General features: G+C 40.5%; 1 protein-coding gene across 2 annotated transcripts in view; it reads right to left on the bottom strand.

Moving 5' to 3' along the window:
• LOC119475267 (cell adhesion molecule 2-like) overlaps positions 1–13,237 on the bottom strand; it is a 252,243-nt gene that overhangs the window by 60,798 nt on the left and 178,208 nt on the right. For both annotated transcript variants that reach the window (XM_037747783.1, XM_037747784.1), the window contains exon 3: positions 1,506–1,655. In XM_037747783.1, coding sequence (XP_037603711.1) covers positions 1,506–1,655 — 150 coding nt within the window. The remainder of the gene's footprint in view (positions 1–1,505; positions 1,656–13,237) is intronic.

Genomic DNA, 13,237 nt, shown 5'->3' with positions numbered 1-13,237 from the left:
TTTGGATTATTGCAGAAAATAAGCTCTGTATCAAACAAACGTTTATGATGCTTACATGTTTTGTTCCGTAAGATAATCTTCACAAATGAACACCACTTTTATGATTTTTGAAGAATGAATGCAATCCACAGAAGTAAAAAGCTAACGTTAGGCTATAAACGAACTACAACGTGGTCGCATGAGCGGCGCGATGACGTTTAGTAGTCTCATTTAGCAAGCGCCTTTTTTTAAGACACATAAAGGATTCAAAATTCACAAGTGGGATATTTATTGATGTATTTTATATCTCAGAACAAAACGTTAAAATCTCTTCAGCTTGTGTTAACCACAGACCTTATTTCAGGCCTCTAACTAAAAACCCATTCAAAAAACCCATTGACTTTGAGACAAGGGAACCGAAAGTGCTAACTCATTTCTGGGTTTTAGGCAAATTGGGTGCAAAGCAAAGGTAGAGTCCATGCTGTACTACAAAATATCAAATTATATGTAACCAATTTAATGCTCTCACATCATCAATTAGACACAAGGCCATAATGCTGTACCATCCGAGGCTCGGGTGATTGGGTTTGTTCTTTTAACTGGAATTTAATTCATACTGCACTGTGTGTGCTAGAGGCGGTACGAGCTAAGTACTACAGGGTTGCAGTGAAGGGCACTCGCACAGCGGGGTGAACGGTTGACTTTGAGAGTGTGTGGGCTGTTTCTGATGTTCTAACTTGATTTGAACAACAACATGAAACTTTTTTGAGCATGCATCTTTTGATTCAGATAGAAAAAGTATAGAAAAAAAACTAATTTGATGCGCCACTCCTTTTCCATGGGATGTAGTCAACATGCTCCAAGGTTTGCCTTGATCATGAGATGGATGTAAATCAACCGCAGCCTTCACCACAGCTATTGCAGCTATCTACAGTAGCTGCTCCTTGTACGCCTTCCGATCATGAAATCAAACCAAATAACACCGTGTTTTATCTGTTTCTACTTTCCAACGATCAAAAATACCCAATAAACATGTCTGACACTGAAGTAAAATGGGCTGCACACAAACAAACAGAAACGTTCAAGCCCCAAAAATTGTTCATGGCAGGTGATGCTCACCATCCTGTTCTTGGCAAAACAAGTCAGAAAGAGAGCTGAGGGGTGTGTGTTAGGTTGACGGATTAAGTGAAAAAATAACAATAGCAACATACAATCCATCCCAAGAGGAAAAGGTGTGTTTCTTTTTTTATGTACTGTGAATGCACTCGCTGTGAAAATAGAGCAGGAAAACACAGACACATGAAATGTGGGACAGACTCTATGACACAACAAAAACAGCAGCTTATTCAAGAGACAAACACACAGGGACATGGAGGTTTTTTTTTCAGGTTGCTCTGCAGCCTAAAAAAAAGAATGTTTGTGTGTTCTGTGCATTTCTCAACCGCCACAAACCCAACACAGGGAATACTCCGTAAGACTGCATCTGTCGTGCGGCAGCTGCTGTCTGTCAACATCCAAAAACTCACCTTTCTTGTCACCGAAAAAGAGGGTCTGCTGTGCTGGGTTTGACCACTGGAGGGAGGTGTTGTCATTATACTCCACACGGCAGGTCATGTTCGCCGTCCCGCCCTCCGTCACCGTCACATTCTGAACCAGAGGGTACTGACCGCTGATGCCTGTAACATGACACATAAGAGAGATGAGTAAGAGGAGATGCATCAGGAGGAGGAGAAAGATACAGGGAGTGAAACAGATGGTGCATTTTTGATTGCTTGATTTGTAAGGTTGCTTTGTTAATTAAATCTGCTTAATAAATTTCAGATGATCATATAAAACTATGAAGGTAGACTTGAAAGTAATGCGATTTTAATCCAGTTGGTTCATAAAGATGCACATAAAATAAACGTTTCTGTCACTGGAAGGAGCAAATCAGCTCCTCAGACTACCAGACAAAGGGAGGAAATCTGCTATACTCTCTGAAAAAAAAACACTTAACACCCTAATTAAATAGCAAATGTACAGCCAGGACGGCCAGTCACTACTGTGTGCTAAATTGGACCCTAACATAGAACACAAAAGGGGGCATTTAGCTCGCGGTAGCGACCCTGAAACCTCAGCCACACAGGGAACACCAATTAAAAAACGCTCCCAGTGGACTTGTGTGTGCATGCATGGATGTTGGTGTGTGTGACGCCCACATCCAATGAGAGAAACAGAAAGATAAACAGAGTTATATAATTGTGTGTGACCTCTGAGTCGGAGTGGAGCTAGATTTCAGCACCATGGACAGGTCGCTTGTGCAATTGGTTTGTCAATAGCTGCCTGCTAGTTTGCAGAACTCTGGACAGCTCACTGCTGTATGTGTGTGTGTATGTGTGTATGCTTTAGTGTGTGTGTGTGTTTGTGTGTGTGAGGGAGGCTGTGAGCAAGTAAATAATAATAACCATAAATCTATCCCTGTCCCTATCCCCAGAGGACAGGTTTTAAAGACTGTGTGACTAAAGGCTTAGGTAAGAAAGATTATTCATTCCCAGCTAACTCTCCCATCTTAAACCACCATCCCCCCCCCCCAGGAAAGGATCATAAAGCTGAATAAAAAACATATATAAGGAAATAAAGAAATATTTGAGGAGTTTTTAAATTCCGTTCCTGTGTGTTTCTGTTTGATTCCACTCAAACGCCGCTAATGCATTAGATCTCATTCAGCAGGCATTTTGTGTTTCCCTTTACTTCAGTTAATGACTGCGCAGGTAAGATAAACAAACCCTCAAACAGCACTCGTCTGGAGGGTCAGCAGGTGAGGCAAACCGCATCACTGACGGCCCCGTGGTGAAGGACGTGTTGAGAGGAGAGAGGGTGAGGTGAAGGAGGGGAGGAGAGGCAGAGGGAGGTAAGTCAAGGAGCACGGGTCATTTCCAGTGTTGATTAAGGCCTCCCGAGGTTAATCATGCGTGTGAAAGATAGAGGGAAGAGCAGGGAAACGGGGGGAAAATGGATCGGAGCTATGGGAGGCTAGGAATATGTTTTATTCATGGAAGTTTTGCATGAGGCATGATCTGCCAACGATTTACCGTTCTCCCGCGCCTGCCCTCGCTCTCTTTATTACTTCCTCTCTTTAAATCACTTACTTTTTTTTCCTCATTTTTCTCAGTCACACAGTCGGGGCGACATACGCCCAGTGTGATACATCTTATTCCTTTTGTGCCGGCCACAAAGGGAAGTTAATTGTTAACTGCCATATCCAATGGTGGCAATGATGATTTTTTGTGTGAGGTTCTGCAAAATGTAATTGAAGATGGAGACACTGGAGATCACAATAGCATTCAAATGTTACTGCATAAAAAAATAAATATGTGGAAAGATATAAAGTACATATTATACTGTAGATATGTTTGAACTGGGGCTGTCAATCGATTAAAATATTTAATTGCGATTAATCGCATGAGTGTCCATAGTTAATCGGGATTAATCGCAAATTATTACACATTTTTTATCTGTTAAAAATGTACCTCAAAGGGGGATTTGACAAGTATTTAATACTCTTATCAACATGGGAGTGGGTAAATATGCTTGCTAATGCAAACGTATGTATATATTTATTATTGGAAATCAATTAACAACATGAAACAATGACAAATATTGTCCAGAAACCCTCACAGGTACTGCATTTAGCATAAAAAAATGCTTAAATCATAACATGGCATACTCAAGCCCAACAGGCAACAACATCTGTCAGTGTGTCAGTGTGCTGACTTGACTATAACTTGCCCCAAACTGCAAGTGATTATCATAAAGTGGGCATGTCTGTTAAGGGGAGACTCGTGGGTACCCATAGAACCCATTTTCATTCACACATTTTGAGGTCAGAGGTCAAGGGACCACTTTGAAAATAGCCATGACACTTTTTCCTCGGCAAAATTTAGCTTAAGTCTGGAGTGTTTTTTAGCCTCCTTCGTGACAAGCTAATATGACATGGGTGGTACCAATGAATTCCTTAGGTTTTTCTAGTTACATATGAGGAATCTTCACTCTTTAAAACTGAGCCTGCTACAACCTCTGAAAGATCGAAAAGCGGCCGGGCCCGAAGGCGGCCCATCAGATTTTTAAGAGGTTAATTAAAAAACTCTAAAAAAAAAACAGCCACTAAAACAATTAGTGGCGTTAAAACGAATTTGCGTTATCGATGACAGCCCTAGTTTGAACCAATATTTCTTACATTTCTGCATAGATGTGTCGTAAAAGAGACAAGTTTGAGATGCCCTAGAAAGTAACACGTGAGACCCTGGATCTATTTGTATTTTACTCATCAGGACAGAAGCTACATATTATAGTATATATTAAAGTGTCTTTTTGCCTTTCACTCCCCTTTCTCCTCTCCTCTCCGCCGGCACTAGTGCCTATACAGAGTTACAACAGTCCGGGGATCCCTCTGCATGAGCCCTGCGTTGGTGTCTGGTGAAACACATCCAGCGGGACTGAAAGGGCCAACGGGGCCACAATGATGGTTATATTAGAACAGTGCAGTGCTCTGTGTGCCTAATTGGCCAGTGGAGTAGGTTCTTCCATCCTCCCCTCTGGCCACCCAGACCTGATTTAAATGTATCTCCTGAGGGAAAGAGGCAGCTGTTCTCTCCTGATTTCCATGTCTAAATTTAGGTCCTTCCCTCACTTCACCTCCACGCTTTCTCCTACTTTCACTTCCCTGCTCTCTCTTTTCCAGTTCACATCCATTCCACTCAACTTCCTTCTCTCTATTCCCCTCTCTCTCTCTCTCTCTCTGTGTCACGTTTCCTCCTCTAGTTGATCCCCGAAGGGTGGCATTTCCACTTTCTTTGTCTCTCATTTTCATATTCTCTCTGTCTCTCCTGGTGCTCCCCAGTCTTTCAAATTTATCTTGATCCTACCTCCTTTCTTGTGCTCAATTGGGCTCTATCTCTCGTGGAGAGCGGGGTCAGTTTAATTGCCCTCCACTTTGACTGACATGCCGAGGCTAAGCCAGGTCAACAACATCCTCACGTGCATGACATTATGAAGTAATGACATAATGAAATTAGCTTTGCTTTATTTAGCTTGAATTGTTAATATATGTCACCATAAATGGCATATAATATAGAGCAATGCAAGACTTGATTGGCAACTATTGCAATGCGGGTTACAGCTGCCTCTAAACAAATACAAAATCATTATTTTCCTCTAGATTCTCACACTTCACCCTTTACACAGCTGTCTCACTAGATGAGCCGTAAGATTTAATGGGACCACTCAGTACCCTCCAGTACCCAGTGTATGCACTGGCTAATAATCAAGGCTGGTGGCACACACTTCCCTACAATCATTTGGACTTGTGCCTTCCACCACACAAAGTACCGCATCCAATATTGCTCAAAAGACCAAACTACTATGCCAAAATTAGATGCCTGTGCAGCCAGTAGAGATATTCACAGGACGCAAAGGCACATTCAGACGGAAAGCAACCTGTTGCCAAAGCAAACTACCGGACAAATAATACTGATAAGAGTATCCCGGATGCTTCCTGTCTGCTCTCCGACATGACCTTTCAAGCAAGAGCAGCTGAGTCTACTAACCTTTCTTATTTAGGCATTCAAGAAGCAGTGGAAAAGAGAGAGATGCAGCGAGACAGACGGACAGCCTGGAGCTACTGACCTTTATACCAGGACTGGAGCTCAACTGAGCTGCAGAGCTATGATGTATGGGCTGGGAATACAGGATTACTAAATGGATAGAGGCAGTCCACACTTTTGATTAGCCGATTCACCTTTTGAGCCAGTCGAACGTAAATACCTTATAAATGCAGGCTCGGGATTTCATAACAGCAAGTTTGAATTCAAAGGATTAGTCTTGTTTTCACAGTGCCATCGTTTCTATTTCTTTCAGATATGAAAACAGTAAAAAGTAAGCTCTGAGATCTGGGAACACGGTGACGTCGCTACAATGAAGCAAGAAAACAATCAGACAGGTTGTAAACAATCAAATTAACGTACTCATAATGTTGCTAATAAACTGTAATTGCAACATAAGAACTGTATGCATGCACTATGGTAAGCAGAAAAGGCCAATGATGAACCAAAAAGGTGGTACAGTATGCAAACTGTGACAGATGTTTACAAAGGACAGTTTGAGTCACATTCCTAATGATAGACTTTGTTTTTTTTATCCGAGTAAGTTTGGCTAACCTTGAGGTTTGTTTAAGAACCAACTTGTAATTAAGGATATCACGATACAAAAAAATGTAGTAATCAACACCAACACCAATGAAATTCCACGATTCTCGATGCCAATTGGATACCACTGTAAAAAACAAAAGTAAAACAATAAATTGTTATGGGGTTAAACAGCTCATAATTCCCTCTATCTATTTTATAATGCTGTGAAAACATCTCCTTCAAACAGCTGTATTTAGTCAAGTGTCTCGCCAAAAATGTCAAGATTACATTTGACATCATGATACCATTATAATTTACCTTTGCCCACATTTTACTGAATAGAGACTGAACACATAATGTAATCAATGGCAACTCCCGTGTTGAAATCGGCAGCTTTTAACACAGATTAGTTGTTCACAATGTAGCATTATCAGGGAAAAAACAGGATGCATCCCCTGGATGTGTCGATAGTGAGTTTACTGCATCCCAAACACATTTTCTGTCGTCCTGGGACTGCAGCATAATGTAGCGCAATGTAGCTTTTTTATCATTATTAAGTGTATTATTGTATTTATCTGTCTTTAACTTTTTTAATTAACCTTTTAACTTTATTGTTATTTTATGGTGCTGTATCACTGAGTCAAATTCCTGTGTACATTGTACATTTGTTGAATAAAGCGATTCTGATTCTGATGATATGATGCCATTAGGCCCTGACGGTACCAACGGTACCTGCGGTACTGTAGAAAAAAAAGAGTACCATCGTCTTTTCAGAATTTTGGGATCCACTTGATGCTTAAGTACCGGTTCTTGTGACATCCCTACTTGTAATACACCAGAATTATCCTTTAAATGCTCAAGCTTGGTGAAAATCATATTTGAACTAAAACTGCATTGCTTTATAGAGTCATATTTCATTATTGATGTTTCAAGGTAAAAATAAAAAAGGTGTCATGAACACATGCTGTTGTTTTGATCATAATAACCAAGTGTTGAAGACGACCTCACTCTTCAAAATGCATCCCACTCAGAAGATCATGAATGAGATGCAGAAGATCACATAGGACATGACAGCTTTGCCGTGAGCAGATAGTGTCTATAAGGTTACACAGGTGGCTACACAGCTGGATGCACAAGCTTCTCAGACTGAGTGATTCTCAGAGTGTCAGGCAGCAGGGTGGCCCAGTGATTGGAGAGAGCGTACAAGGTCGAGAGTTTGATCAGCTAAAGAGCTGGTGTGAATTCATCAATCAGACATGTATCCTGTCACAGCGTCCTTGAGCAGGAAAACTTCAAATCCTTTACTGGTTTAGAGCATCAGAAAAATGTGGAAAACGCAAATGTACTGTAACTTCCAGGCAGGTTTTTTTTTTTTTTTCTGGGCGAGAACCAATTTTAGCAGATAATATGGAACACAAAATGCTGTTAGTAACTTCCTGGAACAGAAGCTAACATGTCAGACAAGTGCATCATCACTCCCCATTCTCGCTCTGGGACTCTCCCTCCCACCGGGACAATTTTCACACAAACTCCTTCCCTTTTCTCAGGAACATGTAATACACACACACAGTCTTGTTTCTTTCATTACGACCTCTTTCACGCCTCTCTATCAACATTCATCCCGAATCCACGTTGCATCTCAAATGTGAATTATCAATATTTCATAACACTATTACACCTGAAAAATGAGCCTCCAGTATTCACATTGAAATTAAATTGCACTGTGAAAAAATCCCTGTGAAAAAAAACAAAACACCAGTGTGACAAAACTATATATGTGTTATTTTACACATCACAGTTGGAAGGTTACAGCACTGTAAATCATTTATCTTGTAAAATCTCTTGAAAGCAGAGGAAAAGGTGAAGACAGCCAGCCATTTCACGTACATGTTAATGATCTGCAAGTCAGAATATCATTCAGCACAAAGCTGAAGGACTAAAAACTCAATTAAAAGCATTTAGAGCAGTTTTGTTTGGAATGGGGACACGGTTGCATTTACATTGCCTTGATTGCTAAGTGAAAATACAATTTATTCTCCATATATCAAAGGATAAATGCATTTGCATAGGACAAACTCAAATACGTTTTATGGAGATACTATTTAAATATCAGTTCATGTAAAGCACATTCTGCAACTAACTGATAACTAACAATCAACACATGGAAAGATGATGTATAAATGTATGTAGGGCTGTCGCGGTGAAGGAATTTCCCCTGCGGTGATAATGATTGGCTCAACAGCAATATTATTGCTTTTATCTTTATTGCAAATTACTTTATTCATCCTGATTTTAGTGCTGTATACAGTAAATAAGCGTTATTGTTAGGCTATTATTAGGTACTGTATATTATTGCTTATTAAATGACAAAGATGACAGTTTTAAACCAAATTAAATACTTGTGTGTTATACTTGAAAAAAAAATATATATATATGTGTATTAATTTCTCCTCTATTGTTGTTGTTGTTCAGCATATGTAGCCTACATGTAGGATGTGACGGTTGGTCTTTGTGGAGTTTTACCCAAAGCTGAACAATTTTCAACTCTCGACTAACAGAAAAAAATCACCATACGTGCAGCGCTCAGCGCAGAATAGACGCTCATTGCCTCGTCATGCTGCTGCTGTTTGTAGCAAAGTGTAAAAATGCGGCAATCCCATTGCAAGAAATTAAAAAAAGAAAAAACTTGAACATTTCGGTCGTGGCGGTTGCTTGCCATCCCATGCGGTTGGCTTGTCAATATTGCGGTATTGCAATATAGCGGTATTGCGGTTATTGCGACAGCCCTAAATGTATGTGTAATATATTCCCTTCATAGACACCATGCTGGAAGAATTGGTAATAATGTGTAATCAAGTTCAGCGTCCTTTAATAAACTCAACTCTATGAGTTAGAAATATTCATATAAATCACATTATTATTATGCAAATAGCCATAAATTGGGTTATGTAGGTTCTCTCCTTTCTGGTTCTTATTACTGAGGTGATGAAAACCTTCTTTTTTCTCTGTTTGTGTTTCTGACTGAACTGTATGCTAATTTCTGTGTATATGCGTATGTGTGTGTGTGTTCACATTTCCAATCTAAACTTGCTCTTTTGACAGTGATAAGACTCCTGCTGTGAGCAAATTGAATGCAACCCCTGCAGAGGGTGGAGCTACCTTTGTATTCAGCGCTGGTGTACAACCACCTCAGGACAGCCATTTCTGATCTGCAGATATGAAATTAATTATCCGGCACCAGAGAGGCTGGCTATGGCAGCGCCGTTGCTATTTACATACAGTAATTAGACTGGGCAGCTGTTGGTGCTGCCATCACAAAGTTGACGTCCGGCTCAACGACTGAAGTCAGATCAACAAAATATCACCTACTTCTCCACGGAGGGATTAGGTGTTGTTTAAGCGTGGCATGGAGTGACCGGGAGAAGAGGGAATCACAAGCTGTCAGAGAGGAGAGTGACATCTTTTTGGCTGGTTTTTGAGATTGGGGGAGGATGTTTCCAGTCGCATCTGGGGTGTGAAAGGTGTTAACAGACGGGGATAACATGATAACGCGAAAACATCCAGGAAGAATTTCTCCTTTGATAACACCTTCTTGTATGTACAAAGCACTACAGGAAAGTAGGGCTGTCCTTGACCAAAGAAATTCTTAGTCGACTAACACAGCAATTTTGTCAATTAGTTGATTTAATCGACATCTGTGAAACTGAGTTTCTCCACAAAGAATCACACAAAAGCACCACTTTGAATCTTGTGCTCAGTCTCTTGGGAATAAGTCATTCAGCATGAAAAAAGCATAAACAAAACGACTAATCAACTACAGAAATCTTAGTTGACCAAAACAGCCAATTAAGGTTTGGTTCATACCGCAGTTTGGTGCGAGTTTGATACAGTGGGACAAACCAAATGCGTAAGGATATGTTTCTTTTCATTCAGTTTCAACAGACAACATTGCAAGTGTCAAAGACAGACAAAGTCATCTTGCTTGGGTGAACTATTTTCATAATAAAAATAAGGAACACACTTCTGTATTACACTGTACAAACACTGAACAGACACTTTCCCAGCAGGCAACAAGTCACAATAGGCTATAAAACTTCCCTAAAAGCATCTCTTATGCTATGTAATTGAAAATAGCAAAATATATAGAATAATACAAAATAAAACGTGCATTAGGATGAGTGTCTCAATTAGTTTCACCTTGGCTGTATTTAAAGTGGCGATCAACAAGTTTTTTGCTTTAACTTATCATTATAACGTATTGCACAAAGATCTCTGTTGACGGAGAAGGCAAAAAAGGCGAAGAGTGAGGGTGATAAAAATTGAGATAAAACAAGAGTGAACCTCAGGCGGTTCACAATGTACAGTTAAAAGTTTCCTGGCGGAAATCGCGCTTGTGAAATCTCATCCATTTACAAAAGCCCACACTCCAATTTCAAATTGGTGACCAGACACGCTCCCAGACACCAACATCATTTGCCCAGTATTCTTGCCCTTGATTCAGCCACATCAATTTAAAGGGCAGAGATATAAACCTCTGCCCATTCTCTGTGTGTAAGCTGCCTGAGTTCAAGCTTCGCTCAGGCCGGGATGGCCAGGGATCTCACTATCCTTTCTGAGCCAAGGGCAGACATCTCATGGTTTTATGACAGAGGTAAACCTGGCCTTCATAAATACTTCATACGCTGCTTTCTTCCAGCTGGCAAAAGCGAGCAGAAGAAGCTGAGAGCGAAGCCTAGTTAGGGTAAGGACAAAAGTACATATTTTGACAGATCAGTGAAAGCAGGGAAGGAGGGACCAGAGTAAACAACTGAGGTAAGTGCAAAAATGAATTACCTTAAATGCTTCCTTCAAGCCAAAGAGGACCTGTTTCTCACACTCTCTAAGATGTTAAGCAGACATGTGGGAAACAGGCATTTAAATGATTCTGCCCTGATTTATATATACAACATAAGCAGGTGTAAGTACATTTCTTTGTGTGCTTGTGTTTGCCTATTTGTACATAAGTTGTGTGTATGCTGCATGTAAGCGTGGATAGTGTGTGGGGGTTGTGTGTTACCAATGAAAAGTGCTGGCTGAAGTGAGCTGTGCAATATACATTAAATGTTATTTTCAGTTCTTCCTTTTCAGAAAAAGCTAAATCCCAGTCTCCTCTGGTCTATTTTTAGCACTACAAGGACACAGAAGGGAAAGCTTTGGCTACGTTGGTGACTCAGACATTCCACTCTATTCGCTCTTTAAATATAAGGCAAAGCAATATTAGCAGTCATACAAACGCTTGCTATCTGAGCAGTTTTTGTAAATTACATGTCATAAAAGCATAAGGTCAGGCAACGTGATCTCATTGGATGGCGGATAAAAAGCACCAAACTTTTAAGGACGTTTTGCATGTTTAGTCTCCGCATTTCAAGCTTTTTGCGTGTCATTTAATGCCCCGTTCTCATTCCCAACTCGTCACATGCAGACACACGTTTGCAGTTTTAAACACATAGTTAACGTTGTGAATTCATACAAAACTACTTGGTTATGTTTAGGCAACAAAACTACACGGTTACGTTTAAGCAACAAAACCACATGGTTATGTTTAAGCAACAAAACTACTTGGTTAGGTTTAAGCAACAAAACTACTTGGTTAGGTTTAAGAAGATCATGGTTTGGGTTAAAATAACTATTTTCGTTACATATTATGTTACACACATAAGTTAAGTAGTCAACGTAGTAAATAAGTAGGTTGATGGTAAATGGATTTGCATTTATAAAGCGCCTTTCTAGTCTTCCGACCACTCAATGCGCTTTACGCTACATGTCAGCATTCACACACACATTCATACACTGATGGCAGAGGCTGCCATACAAGATGCCAACCTGCCCATCAGGATCTAATCTAAATATTCATCACACCAATGGCAGAGCCTTTGGGAGCAATTTGGGTTAAGTGTCTTGCTCAAGGACACTTTGACATGTGACCGGAGGAGCCGAGGATCGAACAGACGACCTTCCGATTGTTGGATGACCTGCTCTACCTCTGAGCCTCAGCCACCCCTCGGTTGACTTTTGGTTTCACATGGGACACGAACAGCGGCCTCCTGGGTGAATTTCATGTGTTTGTTTGAACGATCCATCCGTCCCTGCGCAGACTTTCTTGCTCTTTATACTACGTCACCTGACTTTGCAAAAAGCATACTAGAATTGCCATCTGCCATCTGTTGTATGCCTCCGCCAACCAGTCAAGTTGCAGTCATCACTTCATCTTATTAGACATTTCTGTGAAATTCTCATAATTAGTATATGAATTCTTGAGTTATGGCCAAAACGTGTTTTGTGATGTCACAGTGACCTTTAACCACCAAATTCGAATCAGTTCATCCTCGAGTCCAAGTGGCCGATTTTGCCAGATTTGAAGAAATTCGCTCAATGCGTTCCCGAGATATCACAAGAATGGGACGGACGTGAGGTCACAATGACCTTTGAACACCAAAATCAGTTCATTCTTGAGTCCAAGTGGATGTTTGTGCCAAATTTGAAAAAAAATCCCCCAAGACGTTCTTGAAATATCGCGTTCACGAGAATGGTCCATATGGACGGACAGACAACCCAAAAACATAATGCCTCCAGCCACGACTTTTTCCGGCACAGAGGCATACAAATGTGTATTGATAACACGCAAAACAAATTAAGAGTGTTGGCGTGTTATTCATACGCCATTTGGTGATACCATGCTGGGTCAGGGAAATCAGATTTATTGTGGCTAAGGACATTCTCAAATTTTCTCAAACTGATATAGAGGAAAACTGCGCTTGACTTCTTTTTATCACAAGAAGCAATTCAGTTTTTATGCTTTCATACGGGGTGAGGGCAGAATGAATGCAGACTAGTGGCATTCATGAGGGAAATCAGACTAATCATTGCTGCCACCAAAAAACTCCCAAATTCCCCAATTCCCCAAATCAACATGCCGCAGTGTGATTTTCTAATGTCTGGTGATGTGTTGACAGATACTGTTCATTTAAGAGTGATCTGGGGAAACGTTTCTCGCCCCAGGGGAGATCTGCAAGATTCAGTGAATAGAAAGTGCTAGTTTTAAAAAACAGCTCTCA

This window comes from Sebastes umbrosus, chromosome 17 (genome assembly GCF_015220745.1).
Source record: "Sebastes umbrosus isolate fSebUmb1 chromosome 17, fSebUmb1.pri, whole genome shotgun sequence".
NCBI lineage: Eukaryota > Metazoa > Chordata > Actinopteri > Perciformes > Sebastidae > Sebastes > Sebastes umbrosus.
This window is presented reverse-complemented; position numbering and strand designations above follow the sequence as displayed.